This window comes from Bubalus kerabau, chromosome 1 (assembly GCF_029407905.1).
Source record: "Bubalus kerabau isolate K-KA32 ecotype Philippines breed swamp buffalo chromosome 1, PCC_UOA_SB_1v2, whole genome shotgun sequence".
Classification (NCBI taxonomy): domain Eukaryota; kingdom Metazoa; phylum Chordata; class Mammalia; order Artiodactyla; family Bovidae; genus Bubalus; species Bubalus kerabau.
In genome coordinates this window covers 107,549,586-107,575,929 of record NC_073624.1, presented here as the reverse complement: position 1 = coordinate 107,575,929, position 26,344 = coordinate 107,549,586, and the positions used below count along the sequence as shown (strand labels likewise).

The 26,344-nt window shown below is 34.5% G+C and overlaps 1 protein-coding gene and 1 non-coding gene across 6 annotated transcripts in view; both read left to right on the top strand.

The window, feature by feature from the left end:
- Positions 1-26,344, top strand: part of LRRIQ1 (leucine rich repeats and IQ motif containing 1) — a 141,469-nt gene that overhangs the window by 68,388 nt on the left and 46,737 nt on the right. For all 5 annotated transcript variants that reach the window (XM_055586460.1, XM_055586451.1, XM_055586425.1 and 2 more), the window contains 4 exons: positions 2,184-2,377; positions 2,889-3,016; positions 8,172-8,245; positions 14,681-14,774. In XM_055586460.1, the coding sequence (XP_055442435.1) occupies positions 2,184-2,377; positions 2,889-3,016; positions 8,172-8,245; positions 14,681-14,774 (490 nt within the window). The remainder of the gene's footprint in view (positions 1-2,183; positions 2,378-2,888; positions 3,017-8,171; positions 8,246-14,680; positions 14,775-26,344) is intronic.
- LOC129642491 (U6 spliceosomal RNA) lies at positions 24,761-24,867 on the top strand. The gene has a single exon (XR_008709761.1). It is a non-coding gene; the product is annotated as a U6 spliceosomal RNA (small nuclear RNA).

Sequence of the window (26,344 nt, the reverse complement as noted above, 5' to 3'; positions counted from 1 at the left end):
TTGAGTGATCACTTCATCGTGATTATCTGGGTCGTGAAGATCTTTTTTGTACAGGTCTTCTGTGTATTCTTGCCACCTCTTCTTAATATTTTCTGCTTCTGTTAGTAGATATGATTACAAAGAATTCTAAACTGAAGTATTTTCTGTTTCAGCAGATTTTAAATTTGCTCAGTCGTTTCTGACTTTTTATGACCCCATGGACTGTATAGTCCATGGAATTCTCCAGGCCAGAATACTGGAGTGGCTACTGGAGCAGCTGTTCCCTTCTCCAGAGGATCTTCCCAACCCAGGGATTGAACCCAGGTCTCCCGCATTGCAGGCAGATTCTTTACCAGCTGAGCCACAAGGGAAGCCCAAGAATACTGGAGTGGGTAGCCTGTCCCTTCTCCAGTGACTCTTCCCAACCCAGGAATTGAACCAGTGTCTCCTGAATTGCAGGCAGATTCTTTACTAAGTGAGCTATGAGGAAGCCCATATTGAAGCTAATATATATTTATTATTGTATGTTATATATTATTTCTAATACCTTGGAGTTGATAGCATATGTTGGCTCATTTTAGTCAAATATCTTATAGGGCAGAATAATTCACTCCTTGATAACATCAGATAATAATTTTCTCTTGGTCATAATTGCCATTTTATATTACAGGAAAATACCAGTACATTAATTCTAAATAAGAATTTTAAAAAATGCGATTATTGTCTGGATTAAAAATTGAGTCTTTCTTTTGTTCCTTTGGGTCTTCTATGCCTTTTCCTGATTCTCTTAGGTATTGCAAAATTTTTCATTATGTGAAAATTTACATTTTAGCATAAAATTTTTTATGAGAAATAATCATCCATAGCATTAAGTTGCTTTATTTTACTCCAACTATTAGATATACTGTAATTAAAATTTTTTTCTTAATATGTATCTTTGTGAAGTATTTTTACAATATACTCAGAATTCAAGTTATTACACTATCTGAATTTTTAAAAGATGATACAAAGAATTAAGTTTTCTCATGAAATCTTGGTAATATTACTTGATTCTTCCTTTTATTTATCCATTGTAGATATAAACAAACCATCTGCCCTTTCTGTAAATCACAGTATATAATAAAAAGATAAATCTTGGATTAAATGCTTTAAATTCCTTCAGGAACAATTAATTACATATATTCCCAATTTTAATTTGTATTCATAATTATGTTTCTTTTAAGATCATCTTTTAATTTATTATCATATAACATTTTTGGTAGAAAAACTATTTCATCATTTAATTGAAAAAGATACCTTGTGCAGACTTGACAAAAAGTCAGAAGGAGGTTCAGTTCTCTAATGTCTAGTTCAGTGACTCCCATCTGCATGATACTCACAGAAGACATTCTGCTTACTAGTACTCACCCTAAAGCTTAAGTTATATTTCAGTTTCTGGAAATGCTTATTTCACATAACAGAGTAGTAACTACAGAGAAGTTATATAGTAGAATGTTCACTCTAAATAAATTTTTTTATATTTTTAATATCTTCCATGAAATTTTTATAGACTTCCTTAGCATCTCTTCCAGTGATCACTTATTTAAACAACCTTCTCAGTTTTTTCTTTATAGTCACTGAGCTGTAGTCTAATCTAAGGCTCCTCTGATATTTTTTAGATGGAAATCATTGATTTTAAGTTTATTTGTGTAAAAAGAAAGCCACTGTCACAATCTTATAATACCAGAAAAATATACTAATATTTTATTGATATTAATAAGTTATACCTACTTCATTAGTGAATCTAAGGTAGATATTTCAATGGTATGAAAATTACATTCTATTAATATATAGCCAACTTAACCAAACATTCAAAAGTCAAAGACTCTGAAACTGAATTTAAAACTGCTATTTTTTCAATGATTACACCCCCTTCCTTGTTATATTTTCATTTGAAATACAACATTCAATGCCCAATATATGACTTCTAGTATTTTGTTCAATTTTGAAGTGGTGTATAATTGTCATTCAAAAATATGTCTCTTCGGTAGAAGTTCAAATAATAATGCATTTTACTCTTGCACATATTTTTTCCTCAGAAAATTGAGCTAAGTCTTATAATTAGGAATATTCAGAAATAAAAAAATGCAGTCATTTAGCAGAAAATTGAAACTCTAGAGTTTGTAAGAATGTATGATAAAGTGCCTGGAAAATTTTTCTTCCAGGTGGCTTAGAATCGTTGAAAAATCTTCAGCAATTGATCGTGGACCATAATCAGTTAATTAGTACAACAGGTCTTTGTGATACACCTACCCTTATATACCTGGATTGTTCACATAATCATCTTACTGAAGTTGAGGGCATTGAAAACTGTGGATTGCTCCAAATACTGAAGTTACAGGGAAATTATCTAAGTGAGGTAATTGATTTGGATTAATTTGATTAACACAAAATTTTTCTTTTGCTGCAAATATCAACTACACATTTTAAAAGCAGTTTAATTTTTATTCTTTTTGCTTATCAACTGAATTTGATTACCATTTTAAACTATTATGTACTTTTCACTATTTAAAAACTGTTCAACATTATTACAATATCTTATAAACAAATGAATTCAACATTAGTTTTTTATAATACTAAAATATAGATCATAACTTTTCAGTTATGATTCAGTGTATAAGTGGGACCAAATTTATCTGCAATTGTAATTAAGATTTGTCATGAAGGCTTTTAATTAAAAATATGCTAATTATGAAAATTATTATTGGAATTTTATTTATAATAACACTCTCAAATATTATACTTTGATTTATGATATGCTGTTTATCAGAATATATCTGTGAGTTTTGGTAGGGTTTATATGTTTAAATTTGTTTAAATGATACAAATATTTTGCTTAATATAAGCTAATAACTCAACTTTAAATATAGCTTCCATTCTTGGGGAATCACGTTCTTCTCAGAGAATTGCACTTGGATGATAACAGCATTTCAACTGTGGAAACATTTTCTTCATACTGGCTGCCTTTACTGCAAATCCTGACTATCTCTCAAAACAGGTACAAGTATAATTTGCTTTATTAAGCTTAAAGGCAGTGAATGATTAATGTAAATGTATGAGCTTCATAACAAGTAGAAAAGCTGTTAGGTTTTTCCAATAATTCAAGGAATGTACATTATAATAACTTGGTGCATAAATTATAAATCTATCTTCATGTATTGACATATCCTCAAATTTTAGTTGGATTTTAATTGTCACTGATCTTACTCATTTTGTTCCTTCTCACTCAAAAATGTACTTGTGGAAATTTCTCAGGGCAGATTTGTTTGTATTTGTAAAGATACCCTCCTTGGAAAATACAGGAGGTAGTTAATTTAATTCAGAAGGATGTCTCATTCTCTCAAATGGTACTTATTAAGTCCTGGAAGAACGATTTTTAATCTGCTCTCAACTTGCATGTCTTTTTGAAACTGTTAAGACAGATTTAAATTTGATTTCCCTAAGGATATAAAGTAACACTTAAAAAAATACCTTAATATTAAATCGAGATGGGTACCTGCCACAGAAGATCCATTTGAAACCACCAAACATCTGGATCTTTGCAGAGAATAGCTGTCTAAAACTGAAACTGAAACAGGAGTACAAGATGTATATGCCTCCCTCTGTTTAATATTTCATTGAGGCCTATTAACTCTAATATGATTAATTTGGTCATCAAAGGCACAAGAAGTAAGGGAAAGGAGCTATCTTTTACAAGAAGTTGTTTCTGCGAGTGGTATAATTCTTGCAAAACAAGTGAACAAAGACAACTCATTGTTTTATATATATATATATATATATATCCCCTCCCAAACATAATTTTCTTTCAATTTCTGTCACAATAGTGCTCATCCTTTGAGTCCTAAATGATTTGACTTCTACCCATTAAACTATTCCACAATTTGACATATCAAAAACTGAATTTGTATTTTAAAATTCCTTCTAGTTGTTCTAATCATATCTGAAATATGAAAGTTGACTTGCCTTTAAAAAGATATTTATTCCTGAACAGCACTGTCAGATAATACTATTTAAGTAATTTAGACCATCACAAACTTATCGGATCTTTTCACAGTATTTTTCAGGTTAGAAATGCAATTTCTGTAGAAATACTCAGTTTATGCTTTGGACAGACAGAGTAAAGCACTCAGTTACTGACATATCTAACATTTTATAGAACTAGATTTATGCCACATTGATGAGCATAATAGTCTTAAAGAATTTAGAAAATATTTAAGACATCAACATTTTTGAGAAATAATTCCATCATTTCTTTGGACAATTTAAATCGTCAAAGGAATATTCTGCTTTTAAAAATTAAAGTTAACACTAGCTAATAGACTTTTGCACTATCAATATGATGTGTCTTCTTTCTCATATCAATTATAGATGACCAGGAATTTTATAAAATGAACTATTTAAAAAATTGTAGATTTGATAACAATAACTGGGATACTTAAACCAAATAATCCTTATTTATAATTTTGTTTGCAGCAATTAGCTTCTTAACACTTGGATATTCGGGTGGTGTTTGCTATATTGGGTGATACGAAACTGAGTAACATATGTCCTTACCCTCAAAATCTCTTAGAAATAAAAGAAAAATCTGGTGCACTTAGCTATATAAAAAAGTGGTAAAATTATATAATATATATTATTTTGCATTTTTAAACAATATCACTTATATTTGAAGGGGTTTTTTTGTGTGTGTGTATGAGTTTCTGAAAGCTTTTAACTAAATAACCTACCATTTTGAGAAGATAAGTGAATAAGTCCTGAGGGCACCAGGGAAATGTGATTGATAGAAATAAACATGTAAATTAGTGAAATTATCTCCTAAAATCAGTGAAAAAATAATCTTTATACTAGGTATTTTTCACAAGAAGCTAATACCATTAACTGTAGAAATTACCCATATTATGTTAAGCTTTTACCATGTGAGTTGACTTTTTCAGAACTACTTTAGGTTTGGTAAAACTCAGGATCAATAGATCTGGCTGGGTTTGAATTCTGAATTAACGACTTACCTGTCAGTTGACACTGAGCAAATCTTTTCTCACTACCTGATCCTCAGTTTTTTCACATATAAAAGGTGTGGTAATACCTACCTTACCTATTTTACAGGATTTTGTGATTATTCAAAACAATACTGTATGTCAGTACATGTTGCAAACCTGAGGAGAATTTTATAAATGTGATATTTGGATTTGTGGTTGGCATGTCTTTTAAAATGTACATATTTTTCTTTTAATTTTTGATAAATATTTTCATCACAAGGAAGAAATTATGTATCCATATGCTTTTTTCCAACAAATCAAATACATATAAAGAATGATGCTTACTGCTTATTGTTTGAAATACTTGTTTCATCCTGACTTCTGTTTTGAATTTTCCTTAGGACATGTGACTGTTTTAAGTTTTTCTCAGTGGAGTTCTAACTGGAAGACTCTCCAGCTTCATAAGTCTTTCCTCTTCCAGTGAGACTCTAAGTAGGAGCAGAAAGTGGAAACTATTTCCCATTGGCTGCTCATTGTACAAATCTTTTGCTTTTTGTCGTCTTTGAAATTTATATCTTTTTTATGCCCAGGGCTAATGTGACAAGGTCAAATGGTATTAGGTTTTCACTAATGTCCTTTGTCTTTCTGGTTTGAATTTTCTTGGAAAAAAATATACACAGAATGTCAGTAAAAGGAAAGTTATAGAGGTTAAAAAAAATGATTCTACTATTAGGTTTCTGCCATCCTAATGAATAGTCATAAAGGTGAATGAATAGCCAGTTTTCTTGATTAAAATTTCCAAAAAAAAGAATATGATTCTAAAAGCATGGTTCTCTGAAAAGATAAAATTCTGCTATTATAAAAAATATGTAGTTAAACCAAATATTTCTTTACCTCAAGAAATACTTTATTTTTGCAAAGAGAATTTTATTTTCAATTTTAAAACTTGATTGGTTATTTTTAGTTGATGTCTCTTATAACCTATATGTTACCAAATGTTGCCACATATAACTTATTTGTTAAAAACATGAGATATTCTGACAAAAGAGAAAAACTCAGTATCTATTAATCTTTCAAAATCCTTTTAGCATAAGGGCAAATATTTAGTATTAGAAATATACTAAAGGTAAAAAAAGTAAGAATTTTCTTTTAATAAATGTATTTATTAGAATTTAATAAATGTATTTATTAGAATTTACTAAATGTATTTATTTTCACTTGAAGAACTTAAATTTCTTACTTGTAATAATGATCTAGAATGCCTGAGTAGGAAATGTCATAAAATTAGAACTCACATCCATTGATTATGTATTAAAAAAGTTTTACATTTCTTTCTTTCTTTTTTAAAATACATGTGATGTTTCAGTAAATTTTGCTATTAAGGAATGTATATGCCGATAATGAACCATATATACAAATGTAATGACCAATATTTGATCACTTTTTCTTTTATTACCTTGGATATTTTCCCCTGGAATTAGTGTTGCTTAGGTGGTGTAAATAGTAGTATTGTACTTAGGATTGAATATAATCAGAGAGATCTTCTAATCTCCTTATTTAGTCTATTTTAGCATCAGTAGCATCTTCTGTTTCTCTTCTAATGTAGAACAGGATAATACAAGAGAGGAGTTAAGCTCAGCACAAGGGTTGGCTTTGTGACATGAGGCTTCCAGTCACAATATTATCCTGTAAACTTCTGATCTTAGAATAATAGTACTTTTTTTTTTTTTTTTTTTGCTGTTGTTGTTGTTTTTACCGTGGCAAGATGTTGGTAGGAATAAAGATGTAAAAATCTCTGCTAGGACAACTGGAAGGACATTATAAACACCAAGAAAGTAAAAGTAGAAGTTAACTTCTTTTATATGTTTTGTACCAGAGGTACTCCTTTAGTAAAAGCTTATTCTGAACATGTATGAATCTTCAGCATTTATAGAGGGTATTAATTCAGAAGACTTTTTTATTTGTAATGAGAATATATTTTATACAAAGAAATTTTCATCTTTTTTAAAGATTTAGATGAACTAGCTTAATTTTTATTGCCAAGTAGCTAGGGTAATGTGATGCTATGTAACAAAGAAAGTATAATCTTGTCTTAGTTTGAAATGCAAATCAAACTAAAATTAATTTTCCCTGCATAGCTTTTTGTTACTAATACTGTGAATATTTTCAATATTACTTATGTTCCTTGTTTAAATGTGGGGTATTAATGATAGTTGTATCTTTAAAAATGATAGAAACTATTAAAAGCCAGAGAAAAGTTTACTGTTATTAGAATTTGAACAATGTTATATTAATGAGTATGAATTTTAAATATTAGTATATGTTTGATAAATTTAAGTATTTTATCAATAGAAAACATTTTCTATTATTCTGTTCCTTAAATGCATATTTCCAATTTAAAAACAACCCCAGTGTAACATTTTTACTTACAAGACTTATAATACTTTGAATCTAGTAAAGGAAACTTTTTAAAATTAAAAACAAAGTTATTGACTCTAATTAAAGTTATATTATTAATATGTAAAAATAAATAATCTTATGTTTTTTTTACTTTTAATGGTTTGTTATATGTTTGAGCCAGAGAAAATACATAGAAATTATGAATTCTTCGTAAATTTAGCCATATACAAAGACTAAACAAAACAACAGAAAGCCCATTTATTCTTATTTTAATACCAAGTACACATTAAGCTTCCTGATATTTATTATTGATATTAGCAATTCCATGATCATTTCTCTTTAGAAATAAATATAAATATTTATATATTTACATATATTATTATAAATATAGAATAAATATTTAGCATCCTATAATTGCTGTATTTTTTTAATTTTATTTTTATTTATTTTTTATTATTTTTTAAGATTTTATTTATTTATTTTTTTTTAAACTTTACAATATTGTATTAGTTTTGCCAAATATAGAAATGTTTTTTTAATTTTATTTTATTTAACTTTACAATATTGTATTGGAATTGCTGTATTTTTTAAAAGTACTTTTAGTTAATGTTATATTATTGTATTTTATTGTGAAAATGCAACTGTTGTGTATTTCTTCCAGAGTTATAATTTATAACATTATTATTGTGTTAAATAAATATATTATTGTATAATTACATCAATAATATTAAGAACACTCCAATTTAAATTTTCTTTAAATTCCATTTTGGTTTTCAGCTTGACAAAAATCGTACCACTTTTTCATTTTGTTTCTTTGGAAAAACTGGATGTGAGCAACAATTGTCTTTCTGGTAAGTTTATAATAATACATAGCTGTTTCTCAAATATTAGGCTTTTGGGTTTCTGTTCTAAATATGGTAAGGAAATGTTCTGGGTAGATGTATATAACATACCTATACCAAATGGTGTAGAGGAGGAAAATTTTCCGTTTTCTCAAACTGGACCTGAGAATTAAACTGATGTAAGTCAGATAAATAGAAGAAAAAAAATACAAGTTTTAATTTTTCTTTTTTTTTTTTAACATATACATGAGAGTCCTCACAAGAAAATTAAGACCCCAAGAAACAGTTAAGGTTGAACTTAAATAGTAGTTGGACAAAGAGTAGTAAATTGTGAAAATGAGAGGAAGCCGAGGGGCTTGGGCACTAAGGTAGTTAATTGGATTGAAAAGTGCCTAGGACATAAAGGCTAGTTTAACAAGCTTGTTTGCATACATATCTCTTGGCGTTAGCTTCCCATCCTTAAGACAAGAATGTCTCTTTGCTTCTGTTATAGGAAAATATCTTTCACATGGGAATTTAATTTCTTGCTTTTAAGAAAAAGAAGATTAGAGTGCTCTTAAATTTGCTCCTTTTTTTTAAGTGCATTTAAAGGTCCGTCTAGTCAAGGCTATGGTTTTTCCTGTGGTCATGTATGGATGTGAGAGTTGGACTGTGAAGAAAGCTGAGCACCAAAGAATTGATGCTTTTGAACTGTGGTGTTGGAGAAGACTTTTGAGAGTCCCTTGGACCGCAAGGAGAACCAACCAGTCCATCCTAAAGGAGATCAGTCCTGGGTGTTCTTTGGAAGGAATGATGCTAAAGCTGAAACTCCAGTACTTTGGCCACCTCATGCAAAGAGTTGACTCATTGGAAAAGACTCTGATGTTGGGAGGGATTGGGGGCAGGAGGCGAAGGGGACGACAGAGGATGAGATGGCTGGATGGCATCACCAACTCGATGGATGTGAGTTTGAGTGAACTCCAGGAGTTGGTGATGGACAAGGAGGCCTGGCGTGCTGCGATTCATGGGGTCGCAAAGAGTCGGACACAATTGAGTGACTGAACTGAACTTAAAATAGTCAAAATGCCAGAATGGCTTATTAGTGTGCCATGTATTCTAAACTCCTTTGAATGTGTGGTGAAATAATTTAATTAAAATTTTCTTTATACTTTTAAACTCATATTACTTCCATATCTTTCTGGTAAACCTTGGAAAATGTGAGAATTATATTCTTATTTAAAATTCATATATCCTATACCTATAAAAAATTAGTCTAATGAAGATAAGTAAACACATTTGTCTAACTTGTTGACACCTAACCATTACAGAGGAGACATCCATCAAAAGTTTATTAAAGAATGATGTATTGATTTGCTTAAACAATCCCTCACCCTCAAACTTCACCATCCCCAATTTTAGTCAGTCCCCTTGTAGAGATAATCACAGTTCTAAATTTGTCACCATAGGTTAAATCTGACTTTCCTACATCTTTATATCAATGGAATCAAATAGTATGTTCTTTGTTGACTCTAGATTTTGGTTGGCATTCTTGGGATATTCCACCACATCAGTCGTTCAGTTGTTTGTATCAGCAATATTTTTTTTTTTTTTTTCTGATGTGTGGTCCCTTGCATGAATAAATCACAGTTTGTCCATTTTCCTGTTGATAAGTATTTTGTTTGCTGTTTGGGGTCAATTCAGTTCAGTTGCTTAGTGGTGTTCAACTCTACAACCCCATGGACTGTAGCACTCCACACTTCCCTGTCCATCACCAACTACCGAGGTTTGCTCAAAGTCATGAACATCTGGTCAGTGATGCCTTCCAACCATCTCATCTTCTGTTGTCCCCTTTTCCTCCTACCTTCACTCTTTCCCAACATTGGGGCTTTTCTTTTTTTTTAATTTTATTTTATTTTTAAACTTTACATAATTGTATTAGTTTTGCCAAATATCAAAATGAATCCGCCACAGGTATACATGTGTTCCCCATCCTGAACCCTCTTCCCTCCTCCCTCCCCATACCATCCGTCTGGGTCATCCCAGTGCACCAGCCCATTGGGGCTTTTCTAAAGAGTCACATCTTCGCATCAGGTGGCCAAAGTACTGGAACTTCAACTTCAGCATTAGTCCTTCCAATGAATACTCAGGACTGATTTCTGTTAGGATGGACTGGTTGGATCTCCTTGCAGTCCAAGGGACTCTCAAGAGTCTTCTCCAACACCACAGTTCAAAAGCATCAATTCTTTGGCACTCAGCTTTCTTTATAGTCCAACTGTCACATCCATACATGACCACTGGAAAAACCATAGCCTTGATTAGATGGACCTTTGATGGCAAAGTAATGTCTCTGCTTTTTAATATGTTGTCTAGGTTGGTCATAGTTTTTCTTCCAAGGAGAAAGTATCTTTTAATTTCATGGCTACAGTCACCATTTGCAGTGATTTTAGAGCCCCCAAAAATAAAGTCTGTCACTGTTTTCCCATCCGTTTGCCATGAAGTGATGGGACTGGATGCCATGGTTTTTGTTTTTTTGAATGTTGAGTTTTAAGCCAGCCTTTTCACTCTCCTCTTTCACTTTCATCAAGAGGCTCTTTAGTTCCTCTTTGCTTTCTGCAGGTGGTGTCATCTGCATATGTGAGGTTATTGATATTTCTTCCAGTAATCTTGATTCCAGCTTGTGCTTCGTCCATCCCTATATTTCACATAATGTGCTCTACATGTTAGTTAAATAAGCAGGGTGAAAATATACAGCCTTGATGTACTCCTTTCCCAATTTGGAACCAGTCCCTTGTTCCACGTCCAGTTCTAACTGTTGCTTCTTGACCTGCATACAGGTTCCTCAGGAGGCAGGTAAGGTAGTCTGGTATTCCTATCCCTTTAATAATTTTCCATAGTTTTTTGTGATCCACACAGTCGAAGGCTTTGACACAGTCAATAAAGCGGAAGTAGACGTTTTCTGGAACTCTCTTGCTTTTTTGATGATTCAGTGGATGTTGGCAATTTGATCTCTGGTTCCTCTGCCTTTTCTAGATCCAGCTTAAACATCTGGAAGTTCTTGGTTCATGTACTATTGAAGCCTAACTTGGAGAATTATGAGTGTGTGAGATGAGTGCAACTGTGAAGTAGTTTGAGCATTTCTTTTCATTGGGATTGGAATGAAAACCGACCTTTTCCAGTCCTGTGGCCACTGCTGAGTTTTCCAAATTTGCTGGCATATTGAGTGCAGCACTTTCACATCATCATCTTTTAGGATTTGAAATACCTCAGCTGGAATTTCATCACCTCCACTAGCTTTGTTCATGGTGATGCTTCTTAAGGTCCACTTGACTTCACACTCCAGGCTGTCTGGCTCTAGGTGGATGATCACACAGCATCTGGTTATCTCAGTCATTAAGACTTTTTTTTGTATAGTTCTTCAGTGTATTTTTGCCATCTCTTCTGCTTCTGTTAGGTCCATACCATTTCTTTCATTTATTGTGCCCATCTTTGCTTGAGATGTTCCCTTTGTATCTCTAATTTTCTTGAAAAGATCTCTAGTCTTTTCCCTTCTATTGTTTTCCTCTGTTTCTTTGCATTGATCACTGAGGAAGGCTTTCTTATCTGTCCTTGTTATTCTTTGGAACTCTGTATTCAGATGGATATATCTTTCCTTTGCTCCTTTATCTTTAGCTTCTCTTCTTTTCTTACCTATTTTTAAGGCCTCCTCAGTATACCATTTTGCCTTTTTGCTTTTCTTTTTCTTGGGGATGGTTCTGATCACTGACTCCTGTGCAATGTCACGAACTTCTGTCCAAAGTTCTTCAGGCACTCTGTTTGTCATATCTAATCCCTTGAATCTATTGTATAGTAGTAAGGGATTTGATTTAGGTCATACCTGAATGGGCTAGTAGTTTTCCCTACTTTCTTCGATTTAAGTCTTAAGTTTGCAATAAGGAGTTCATGATCCGAGCCACGTCAGTTCCTGGTCTTGTTTTTGCTGATATAGAGCTTCTCCATCTTTAGCTGCAAGAAATATAATAAATCTAATTTCAGTATTGACCATCTGTTTGGGGCACTCTGATTATAAAGTTCCTATGGAAATTCATGTACAAATACTTTCATAACATAAGTTTTCAGTTTTCTTTGATATATGTTTAAGGATGTAATTACTGGATAATAGAGTAGATGCATGAAAGTCAAAGTGAAAAGTATTAGTCACTCAGTCATGTCCAACTCTGTGGCCCCATGGACTGTAGCCCTCCAGGCTCCTCTGTCCGTGGAATTCTCCAGGCAAGAATACTAGAAGTGAAGTGAAGTCATTCAGTCGAGTCGGACTCTTTTCGACCCTGTGGACTCTAGCCCATCAGGCTCCTCCATCCATGGAATTTTCCAGGCAAGAGTCCTGGAGTGGGTTCCCATTCCCTTCTCCAGGGGATCTTCCCAAGCCAGGGATTGAACCTGGGTCTGCTGCATTGCAGGCAGTTTCTTTACCATCTGAACCACCAGGGAAGCCCCTGTTAGTGCATTTTTAACTTTACAAGAAACTAATAAAACTGTTTTCCCAAATAGTTGTAACATTTTACTTCCCCACATTAGCGTTCCGATCACTCCATTCTATAGGGTTTTGGTATATCCTTGTATTATCTCGTTATGGTTTTAGTTTGCACTTCCCTAATGGATAATGATATGGAGCATCTTTGCATACCTTTATTGATGGTTTCTGTATATTGTTTTGTGTGTTTTCAAGTATCTTACCATTTAAAAAATTTGGCTATTTGCTTTTATTGGTTTGAATAAATTATTTATGTATTCTGGATGAAATTCTTTGCCAGACATATGTTTTGTGGGTGTTCTGTCCCAGTCTCTCTTTTACCTATTAATTTTGTTAAGTGTATATTTAGATAAGCAGAAATTTAAATTTTGGTTTAATTTTTTATTTTTAATAACTTTTGCTCTCTGTGTCCTTTGTAATATTTTTCTACATCCAGAATGAGATGGTTTTCTATACTTTTTAACTTTCTTATAAAGGTCTTGTACTTAAGTTTTTACTTTTAGGTCTATGACCTACCTGAAATTAATTTTTACAAATGGTGTGGAGTCAAAGATGAGTTGTTGAACAACTAAACAACATTTAGTTTTTCCAGAAACATTTCTTGAACAAACTGTTTTCATCATTGATTGACTTTGGTGTCTTTGTGAAAAAATTGATTTCCATTTGGTCCACCTTGATCTACCTTTTAACTGATTTTCTCGTAATGATAGATGATACTTTCCTGTTTCTTTTTAATGTCCAATACTTTGTAACTGTATGCTGAGCATTGTTCATACTACAAGTTTACTGAGACCAGCTATTGTTATCTTTCTTTTAAAGTGTAGTAAATGTAATTCTAGCAGGCAGTTAAGGTATTGATGGATAATTGTGTTTCTGTCAACCTTAACTTCATTCTCTCCTAGGGCAAATCATTTTAATTTTCAACTCTCAATGCATTCCTCTACCTCTGGGCATTGTCTTCACTCCTAATACATGGTCTTTCTGGATTTTGGCTGAATCTCTTAGATGCTGTATTCGGTTCTTATCTGACTGGGCTAAAATTCCATTGTCTTTCCCTGGTGCATGAACTATAATGTCATCATTCAGCTCTTAGCCTAATAGCAGGTTAACTTTGCTAGGTGTTTCAGAATGTTGCCCTGTCTAGCACTCGTCCAAGGAGTGGTGGTAAACCCTTACATATACTTTTTTCCCAATTCTCTTCCTACCAACATATATACACTCAGCTTCTTCTCAGTACTTTTCACTATAAATTCCAGCCTCATGTCTAAACTTTGCCTCATCACTCAACAAAACAGCCTCTTTGCTTGATTTCCACTTTCTTGCTCTAAAGTGGCTAAATAATTTTAGGCAAAAAAAAAAAAATTGTAATTGTCAGCTCACCATGTGTGTTTGCTGTTTTCTCCCAAGTCAGGCTTAAAAACAGGTGCTTCCTGTTTATTGTCCAGTTTTATGATTGTTTTCTGTGGGAGAGCAATTCCAGTATAAATTACTCTTAATGTACCCTGGATTGCTGGATTGACCTACTGTTTTTACTTTTGAAAGTATACATGTAATTCTGTTTAGGCAAATGTTCAATTTTTACCACTATCCGATTACTTTTGACTTTACTTTTTTATATGTTGTGTTAACGATCTGGCAAAGCTTGCTCTAAGCTGTTTACATGCTCATTTAATTCTCACCCTATGAGATAGATATAAACCTGAGTTACCAAGCAATTGTATGATTTGCATAAATTCACACAGCTGCTAAATGGTAGAAATATGTATTATGATAGCAGAGTCTCTTCTTAATATTGTCTTTTAAAAACATATTATGTAGAATAAATAATTTTTGTGTTTTTCTTTAATAGTCAAACATAAAATGGTCATTTATGTATAACTATTTTTCTTTGTCTGTAATGCCTCATAATAATGTTCATTGTTTGTTTTCTATAGATCTTACAAGTGCCATAAAGTGGTTTGATGCATGCTTTTCTCTCCATGAATTGTCTCTCACTGGAAACCCACTTCTTCAAGAAATAAACTGGAGGTAAATAAATATTGTTGCACCCTATGTATGTACTTTATTATAATTGCAGAGAACACAATTTGATGAAAATTGTTCTGTGTATATTATTAATAATTGCCTGGGAAAAGTGAATAAAGAACAATTCAAAAGTTATTCTAAATAGAACAATTTTATAAAAGTAGTTTAAGAAATACCTTCTGCCTAAAATAATTTTTTGTACATGTAAGAACTAATATAAATTTGAAATGATAATTCTGATCCATACTACTGATTATATGACAATTTTAGTATGATGTTGACTTAGGTTTGTGTTTATAGAAAAGACATTTTTGTGGAATTACTTTTTGAGTCATCTACATCCCATAGTTTGCCATTTAAAATTATTTCCTTTCTGGTAATAATTTGATTTTGTTTTTATTTTCTGAAAAGAGAAAGTTGGTGTCTGTTAAAGTATGTATTATAAGCATGTGTGAATTTAGCCTCTATTTGGAATACTGCAGTAAGTACCTAGATGTAAATGAAAAAATATACTTCGTGATTTTTTTAATGAATTTTCTTTTTTAAAAAGTTCTCTAATCTGAAATTCTCAAATTATACTAACAGCATTTTCCCTAAGATAGCCAACATTGTAATCAGTTTTTTTGAAGTAATTTACATATAATAAAATTTATCAGTTTATTTATGAATATGAATATTGTATAGAAATCATCAAATCATTTTTATCACTTTGAAAGTGAAACTGAAAGTGAAGTTGCTCAGTCATGTCCGACTCTTTGCGACCCCGTGGACTGTAGCCTATCAGGCTCCTCCGTCCATGAGATTTTCCAGGCAAGAATGCTGGAGTGGATTGCCATTTCCTTCTCCAGGGGATCTTCCCTATCTTCATCAAACCCTGGTCTCCCACATTGCAGGCAGACACTTTACCGTCTGAGCCACCTGGGAAGCTTTTTAATCACCTTGAAAAATTAACTTATTCCTCTTGGTGGTTAGTCCCCTCTTCAAGTATTTTATAACCCTCTTCCAATACTTTAAAAATGTCTCTCTCTAATTTACTGGTCTTTTAAGAGCTCTTCCCATAAATTGTGATGCTGTAGCATGATGCTGAGTATCAGTAGCCTGAGATGATAGTGCTTTTGTCTTCTTTTTGACTTGTGCAGGGCCTCCACCTCTTTTGGATCCAGGCATCTTTTCTGGATCTTGGCTTCCTTAGATACCTGCTTTCCTTTGACTCCAAATCACCAGAGATGGTGCGTTGAGCATAGCACCTGTACTTAAAACCTGCCTAGCACTCTGAGGAAAGCTTGCTGATTATCTTCCTGCTCCACCCACCCCAAAAGCAGAAAACAACAAAATCAATAATGTGCTAATTTGTTACTATAAGCGTTGGTGATGATTTAGTCGCTAAGTCATGTCCTACTCTTGCAAACTCATAGACTGTAGCCTGCCAGACTCCTCTGTCCATAGGATTTTCCAGGCAAGAGTACTGGAGTGGACTGACATTTCCTTCTTCAATTACAAGGACTGCTGCTGCTAAGTCGCTTCAGTTGTGTCCGACTCTGTGCGACCCCATAGATGGCAGCCCACCAGGCTCCCCCGTCCCTGGGATTCTCCAGGCAAGAACGCTGGAGTGGGTTGCCATTTCCTTCTCCAATGCATGAAAGTGAAAAAATAAAGTGAAGTCACTCAGTTGTGTCCGACTCCTAGCGACCCCATGGACTGCAGCCCACCAGGCCCCTCCTTCCATGGGATTTTCCAGGCAAGACTACTGGAGTGGGGTGCCATTGCCTTCTCCACAAGGATTAGTTGTACATAAATAGATTTGTAATGAGAATAAGTAGGTTATTCAAAAGCATGTATAATCATTGTAGGACTGATTTAAGAACTACAAAATACCCAAAGTAGAACTTCTATAATATCTAGTGGGGTTTGGGTTTTGTTTTGTTTTTAATGACTGTTTGCAAGCTATTACTATTAAATTCACACACATCAGATTAATCTGAAAAACCATGTTATTGTTGGTTATGGTAGGACTTCTGTTATGGTTTGCAACAAGTGATGTAATCTCTGCTGGGTTTTAGTTTGTAAAATAAATACTAATATTAACCTACCTCAAAACTTGTTGAGGATCTGTGAAATACTGAGTAAATGCCCAAAATAAAATATTGTTATCTTTTTATTAAAAAAAAAAGTCTCTCCACTGTCTTATGGCTTTCACTGTTTCTAAGGAGAAGTCTGTGGACATTCTTGTCTTCATTTCTCTGTCTCTGGGTACTTTTAAGATTTTATCAGTGGTTTTCAGCAATTTGATTATAACGTGCTTTGATATGGTTTTAGATAGATTTACTCTCCTTAGGATTTTTTCCTTGTTTATCTGCTTAGCGTTTTTCTAATTGCTGTAGATTTGTCTTACCATGTTGTGTTAGTTTCAGATGCACAGCAACATGATTCAATTATTTGTATGGGTGTATTCTTTTCAGAATTTTTCTATTACGGGTTATTATAAGATATTGAATATAGTTCCCTATGTTATGCAGTAGGTCCTTATTGTTTAGTTGATACATAGTAGTATATATCTGTTAATTTTGTTGTTATTCAGTCAACAAGTCATGTATGACTGTTTTGCAACCCCATGAACTACAGCCTGCCAGGCTCCTCTGTCCATGGGATTTCCCAGGCAAGAATACTGGAGTGGGTTGCCATTTCCTTCTCCAGGGGATCTTCCTGACCCAAGGATCAAACCTGTGTCTCTTTTGTCTCCTGCATTGGTGGGCAGATTCTTTACCACTGAGCCACCAGGGAAGCCAACTCCCAGTGTATCCCTCTTCCCTGCCTTTATTCTTTGGTAACCACAAGTTTATCTTCTAAGTCTGTGAGTCTATTTCTGTATTGTAAATAAGTTCATTTGTATCACTTTTTTGATTCCACATATAAGTGATATAGTATGATATTTGTCTTTGTCTGACATACCTCACTTAATATGATAATTTTTAGTCCATCCATGTTGCAATTCTGCTTAGAATTTATTGAACCTCTTGGATATTGTGGATTTATAGTTTCCATAAAATTGTGAAAAATTTTGGCCATTGTTTTAAGTATTTTTTTCTGCTTCCTTCTATCTTCTCCTACGAGAACTCCAACTTCACCAATATTAGACCACTTGATGCATCCTTGAAGTCACTATTGCTTTGTTCTTACATTTATTGTCTTTGTTTTCTGCCTATATTTCAGTCTTACTAGTTATTGCTGTGGCTTCAATTCCCCTGATGTTTTCTTCTTGTGTAACTGCTCTGCAGTTAATCCCATCTAAACTGTTTTTCAGTTCAGATTAGATGTTATGATTTTCATTTCTACAAGTTTTCTTTATTTTTTTTAACATTTACAGTTTCTCTCTTAATCATGTTCATATATTCCTGAATCATCTTCAACATATGGATAATATTTATAATAGCTGTTTTAACATCTTTTCCAATGAGTCAACTCTTCGCATGAGGTGGCCAAAGTCCTGGAGTCTCAGCTTTAGCATCATTCCTTCCAAAGAACACCCAGGACTGATCTCCTTTAGAATGGACTGGTTGGAACTCCTTGCAGTCCAAGGGACTCTTAAGAGTCTTCAACACCACAGTTCAAAAGCATCAATTCTTCGGCGCTCAGCTTTCTTCACAGTCCAACTCTCACATCCATACATGACCACTGGAAAAACTATAGCCTTGACTAGATGGACCTTTGTTGGCAAAGTAATGTCTCTGCTTTTCAATATGCTCTCTAGGTTGGTCATAACTTTCCTTCCAAGGAGTAAGCATCTTTTAATTTCATGGCTGCAATTACCATCTACAGTGATTTTGGAGCCCCAAAATAAAGTCTGACACTCTTTCCACTGTTTCCCCATTTATTTCCCATGAAGTGATGGGACCAGATGCCATGATCTTAGTTTTCTGAATGTTAAGCTTTAAGCCAACTTTTTCACTCTCCACCTTCACTTTCATCCAGAGGCTTTTTAGTTCCTCTTCACTTTCTGCCATAAGGGTGGTGTCATCTGCATATCTGAGGTTATTGATATTTCTCCTGGCAATCTTGATTCCGGCTTATGCTTCTTCCAGCCTAGCATTTCTCATGATGTACTCTGCATATAAGTTGAATAAGCAGGGTGATAATATACAGCCTTGGCATACTCCTTTTCCTATTTGGAACCAGTCTGTTGTTCCATATCCAGTTCTAACTGTTGCTTCCTGGCCTGCATATAGGTTTCTCAAGAGGCAGGTCAGGTGGTCTGGTATTCCCATCTCTTTCAGAAGTTTCCACAAAATATACAAATAGCTCAAGTAGCTCAATATAAAAAAAAATAACCCAATCAAAAAATGGGAAGATCTAAAAAAACATTTTTCCAAAGAAGACAGACAGACAGATGGCCAAAAAGCACATGAGAAGAGAAGAAGCTCAACATTGCTCATTATTAGAGAATTGCAATCAAAACTACCATACTACTACACTTTACACCTGTCAGAATAGTCATCATCAAAAAGTCCACAATCAATAAATCCCCTCCTACAATGTTGATGGGGATATAACTTGGTACAGGCACTATGGAGACTGTATGGAGTTTCCTTAAAAAACTAAAAATAAATCCATTTGATCCAGCAATCCCATTCCTGAGCATGTATCCGCAGAAAACCATGATCTGAAAAGATACATGCACCCCAATGTTCACAGAAGAATTATTTACAATAGCGAAGATACGGAAGCAACCTATATATCCATCGACAGATGAACAGATAAAGATGTGGTACATATACATATACACTGGAATATTAATCAGCAATTTAAAAAAATAAAATAATGCCATTTTCAGCAAAAAAAAAAAAAAAAAAGAAGTTTCCACAGTTTATTGTGATCCACACAGTCAAAGGGTTTGGCATAGTCAATAAAGCAGAAATAGATGTTTTTGTGGAACTCTCTTACTTTTTCCATGATCCAGCGGATGTTGGCAATTTGATCTCTGGTTCCTCTGCCTTTTCTAAAACCAGCTTGAATATCTGGAAGTTCACGGTTCACGTATTGCTGAAGCCAGGCTTGGAGAATTTTGAGCATTACTTTACTAGCATGTGAAATGAGTGCAATTGTGCGATAGTCTGAGCATTCCTTGACATTGCCTTTCTTTGGGATTGGAATGAAAACTGACCTTTTCTAGTCCTGTGGCCACTGCTGAGTTTTCCAAATTTGCTGGCATATTGAGTGCAACACTTTCACAGCTTCATCTTTCAGGATTTGAAATAGCTCAACTGGAATGCCATCACCTCCACTAGCTTTGTTCGTAGTGATGCTTTCTAAGGCCCACTTGACTTCACATTCCAGGATGTCTGGCTCTAGGTGAGTGATCACACCATTGTGATTATCTTGATCAAATCAGACAGTGATCAGAAATTATAAGTATTTAAAGAATGTGTGTGTAGATGTGAAAAGGCCACGTGATTATGTTTCTAGACATAATAGAAGCATTTTGCCAGCTTGGTGAAGGACTTCGTCTTCTGGAATAGAAACAGTCAAGGTCCCCATACAGGTGCACTAACTTGCAATCTAGGACTGCTTCTCTTTCACTGAGATTTAGAGCACTAATCCCCAAGTTTGGGTCCTCACTTCTCGAAACCCATATAATGAGTGAAGTTATGTCTGAAGGACTGTTTGACAGGTGATATTATTTATTATAAAGATGTCTAATGGGTTGTTTCTAGAGAGATATTTTTATTTTCCCAAGTAACTATAGAGAATAAGTTATAGAATTGGCATACAATGACAAATCAGAATGGCAGTTGTGTACATTATTCAGAGCAAGGGGATAATGGTTTTACTATTAGGTGTTGGGCAAATAGGGCATGAATTCTGTAGCTGATCTGGTATCAGTTACCATCTGAACAGCTGCCATGTTGCAAGTTGTAGCAGTTTAAAGCAAACCTATGTCCTGAATAATCTTTTATTTATCTTTTGTTATTTTGTTTGTAGAAAACATCAACACTTATTTAATTGAATAAAATATGCTTGTTGTAAAACCTACTGATATAACCTATTGTAAGACATATATAAAGATAATATTCACATTTTACTGCACTTAATATATATACTTTATAGTTTTAAAGAAATTACTTAATTAGAAATAATACTGAGAGAAAATAGAATAGTATTTATATGTACAATTATTTAGCTATTATATTGTCTATGTTTAAATTAGTCTTTGTGAACTAGAACAATACCAACTTGTAAATTTTACCTATCAAATTTCATATAGATCCAGTTGCCCTAACACAGCTTTCATAATTTTAAGAAGAGATTCACTTATCTAAATAGTTTAAAATCTAGTGATCTATAAAATATGGATTTGTTAATGAAACGATCAACTCAAACTTTTACTAGTGTGTTCTGCTGAACTTTACATAACCCCTTGATACCAGCAAAGGGATTAGTTATAGATTTTCCCAATTGGCTTCTTACTTTCATGTCCAGCCAGTGATAACACGAACAAAACTGATGTACTAAAAATTCTCTTTTTAAAACTTAATCCACAGACTCAGTTTGGAATTTCCTTTGGGAATGTGTTTCATTCATGAATGATTAATAGAACTTCTTAAGTGACAGAATATTCACCAGGAAGTTTTCACTAAATGAAATATTGATTCAGCCCTTGACTAGGAGGAGTCCAGCTGGAAAAACTAAGGCTGAGATCTCACAGTGTCCTTATACTTCATTTCAAACATGAATCAACTTGTTACAGCACTGTCTAATATATTTATCATCGAGTCTTTATAAGGCTGCATTTGATTTTAAAGCCAATCCCTGCACTACTAATTTATACAAATCTGACTACTGTTCCTTAAAAAAAGATTCAAGAAAAAAAATTGTTGAAATAAACCATTAGCTCCAATCTGGATATTTATTATGTGATTCACAGATTTCAAGACACTGTCACGCTCTTCAAGATCCCACCAAACTACGTGTTTACACCCAAAGATTCAAAACATCTAACTAAAATAACCTGGGAACTATTTTATGTAAAGGTGATGAGTGTAACATCAGAATATTCCAAACATAAAAATTCAAGGTCTGTTGTCCCCCATTCTCAAGAATTATTACATGTAGCTAAAATATTGTACTTAATGAGTCTGTATCAGTAACTATTAATATGTCCGACATATAGCATTTGATGATAAAGCTGTCACTTTTCGTGTACTAACCTTGTGTCGATTAACATCTCAGTAGCCTCCCCATGGTAACAGTGGCACTGCCTAGAAACAACTCTGCCGCCTGCGTTAACTCTGAACGTACCTTTCATTACTCTGGTTGTCTGGGAAGTAAACACTTATTTTATTAAATAAGATATTTGTGGCAAAATAGTAATCTGATCCTTAATCAGATAAAACAAATTCTAATTTTTTTGCCCCTTGGATGGTATGGGTTTATTTGGTTAAAATGGCTCTCCATTCCAACCATCAATTATTTCTGAATAGAAATAATTGCTCAGAAATATTCAGACACATTTCTGAATTGTTTCTTTATGTATTTGGTATGTACTGTTGAATTTTAGAGTTACAGGGATAGTTCTCTAAAAACACCTTCATACCATTTATATAAAACTAATGGCAATGTTAGCCAGTGACATATCATTGGAATGTTACTGCCCAGAGACCACAGTGTCTCTTATTTTAGCAAATTCTTCTGATATCATTGATATATAGAGTATAAGTTTCCTTAAGAAAAATGCAAGCTATTTTTTTAATTTAAGATAATTTATAACTGGTTTGAGTTTCAGGTTTTTTTTTACACTTCAAACTTGACCATCTCTGATTTTAGCATAACATGCTGTAGTCTATTTTCTTCCCAATCTATTGATTTTATTCTTTAAAGTGCACAAGAAAGACTGAATTTAAACATATATATATACACACACATTTCCCCGAACTTGTCAGTAGAGGTCTATGTGTAGCGGAAGACTCTTCATTTCAAAAAACATCCCAAGCACGGCTGAAGAAGTAGTTCAGGGACAAGCTTTTCAGAAACACTACCCTGGGGGTTGGAGACCCACAAAAAAATCTTCCTTGAATTCTCATCTCAATTAATTTAGAGAGTCACTAAAGCAAAGACTTAGACTTCCCTGGTGGCTCAGACGGTAAAGCGTCTGCCTACAATGAGGGAGACCTGGGTTCGATCTCTGGGTCGGGAAGATCCCCTGGAGAAGGAAATGACAACCCACTCTAATATTCTTGCCTGGAAAATCCCATGAATGGAAGAACCTACAGTCCATGGGGTCGCAAAGAGTCCGACACGACTGAGCTGCTTCACTTTACTTTAAGGCAAAGATAGATGTGTTAGGCCCTGAGGCTCTCATGTGAGCAGCATGAGCATCGCCTTCTTTTTTACTGACTCCTCATTTAGCCGTATTGAGACCTGAAAGACGACTGCTCACAGGTGTCTCACAAGTATTACTGCATCTGCACTGTCACCATGGGTCCACCATCCTGGTGAAAAGTTTTGTGTATACAACCACTTAGTGAAATGATTATACCCTCAAGGAAAAGATAATTAGCTTTACCTAACCCCTAAGAATGCAACTTATAATAATAAGATAATATGCTTTATTAATTTCCCTTCCAAGGTATGCATATGTGTGCAGTTGCTTCAGTTGTGTTCAACTCTTTGAGACCCAGGGGCCGTGGCATGCGTGGCTCCTCTGTCCAGGCTCCTCTGTCCAAGGATAGTCATTCCCTTCTTCACGGGATCTTCCTGACCCAGGGATCAAGCCCATGTCTCTTAAGTCTCCTGCAGCGGTAGGCAGGTTCTTTACCACTAGCGCCTCCTGGGAACCTATTTCAAAGACTGGAGCCTGTCCCTGGCATAACTCATTTCATCAGCTGATCAGGTTCATTCTGGAAATCAAGGTATCAGATTGATATTTGCTTGGTACCCAAAGAATTAGAAATGTTGCTATTCTCAAGAACTATTTCCACCAAGTTATTAAAAGCCTTTTATTTGCTCTTCTATAATTTACGGGATTTAATTTTTTTTTAATTTACCAGTAATAGAGCATTTTTAAAGCATTATGAACACCAGTATAGTCTTAACTTTCAATACTCTCTACTATAACCTCTCAAAAATCATTTTTTCACACTTGACATTTTATAATTATAATTAAATAAGCTATTTTGACATCACAGTCATATCTTAAAGAATCCAACTGGGTATTTTTATGAATAGTTAGAATACAATGTTGCTGTCTTAGTACTGTAATAAATTATTTGGTAGGATTGACTATTTCCTTGCTTTGATGAAAAAGTGAAATTGAAAGTCACTCAGTTGTGTTCGCTCCAGTACTCTTGCCTGGAAAATCCCACGGGCAGAGGAGCCTGGTAGGCTGCGACCCTTAGGGGTCGCTAAGAGTCGGACACGACTGAGCGACTTCCCTTTCACTTTTCACTTTCATACATCGGAGAAGGCAATGGCAACCCACTCCAGTGTTCTTGCCTGGAGAATCCCAGGGACGGGGGAGCCTGGTGGGCTGCCGTCTACGGGGTTGCACAGAGTCGGACACGACTGAAGCGACGCAGCAGCAGCAGCAGCAGCAGTTGTGTCTGACTCTTTGTGACCCCCTTGGAGTTTCTCCAGACCAGAATACTGGAGTGGGTAGCCTTTGCCTTTTCCATGGGATCTTCCCAACCCAGGGATCGAAGCCAGGTCTCCCACATTGCAGGCAGATGCTTTACCCACTGAGCCACAGGAAAGCCTTAGTTAAAGATTTCCTTTACATTTAATATTGTATCTCTGAGGTGAATGCCTCTGCTTACCTTATCACCTGTGATGAATAGCTATTATCTTAAGGTAACGTTCTGCTTTTGAATCATATCTTCAATGACTCTAAGCAGAAACACAATATATGCCAGATATGTAACCCTTTGTGGTAAGCATTATAGGTAGTTTTTGAATTGATAAGCATTCTAACTTCAAGCCACTTCAAAAAGTTAAAAATAATGCTAGCTTCAGAAGCACATATACTAAAATTGGAATGATACAGAGAAGATTAGCATGGCCCCTGTGCAAGGATGACACATTAACTCACGAGCCAATCTATATTTTGTAGCATATGTAAAATAGATAGCCAGGGAGGATTTGCTCTAGGACTCAGGGAACTCAAAACTGGGGCTCTGTGACAACCTAGAGGGGTGCGATGGGTTGGGAGATGGGTGGGAGACTCAAGAGGGAGAGGATGTATGTATAGCAATGGCTGATCCATGTTGATGTATGGCAAAAGCTAACAGAATATTATAATTATCCTTTAATTAAAAATAAATAACTTTTTTAAAGCTCAAAATATATGGGCTCAAATTTTTAACAGCTTAAACTCTTTATTATTAGCAAAGCTTTTATCTGCTTCTTAACATTGTAAAACATTTGATAATTACCCTGAAGAACCAAATCTAAATCTAATTTTTTTTCTCTTATTTGTTATCTGTAAGGGGGAAATAAGGCAGTATTTCTGGAGTGGTTGGAGGAGTGTAGGGAGCTAGTCAGCTGTGTCCCCAGGAAATGGAAAACTGTAGTATTCTTCTATTTTGTTTCATTGAAAAAGATGTATTGTACCTCTCTTATGATGACTTTTATTTAATACCAAGGCTACCAAGATTATAAACTATACACAAGATGCATTATGACTTTGGTTAGCCTTATGCATTTTTGTCTTAATGGACTACTTCCTCCATTAAAAAATAATTAAAATTAAATTTTACAACTGTGTTTGCACAAATAGCTATATCAATCCTGACTATACAACCTAGATAGAAGGAAAAACAGTTATTAGGGCTTTGCCTTCTTAACTCTTAGCATTTTAGTATTCTTACCCTGCCATCAGGGTAGAGTGTTTCATTTAGTGTTTAGGAACTGTTTGTTTCATTTTTTAATTACCAAAATTTATTTTTAGAGCAATTTTAGGTTAACAGCAAAGCTGAGCAGAAAGTAGAGAAAGCACACATACCCCCAGTCCCCACACATGTACAATTTCCCTCACTGTAAACATCCCACACCAAAGCAGCATACTTTTACTTTTTGGCCATGGTGCAGGGCATGTAGAATCTTTGTTCCCTGACCAGAGATCAAACCTGTGTCCCCTGCATTGGAATCATGGAATCGTAACCACTGGACTGCCAGGGAAGTCCCAAAGCAGTACACCTTTTACAGTCAATGAACCTACACTGACACATATTTATCACCCAAACTCCATAGATTTATATTAGACTTCACTCTTGGTGTTTTACATTCTATGGGTTTTGAATGTGCTATGACATGTGTCCACCATGTGGTAATGCATAGAGTCATTTTACTGCCCCAACAACTCTCTGTGCTTTGCCCTTTCATCCCTCCCTCTACTTTAACCTTTTGTTGTTGTTGTTCAGTTGCTCAGTCGTGTCCAGCTCTTTGCAACTCTTTGGACTGCAGCACGCCAGGCCTCCCTGTCCATCACCATCCCCTGGAGCTTGCTCAAACTCATGTCCATTGAGTCAGGGATGCCATCCAACCATCTCGTCCTCTATCATCCCCTTCTCCTCCTGCCTTCAATC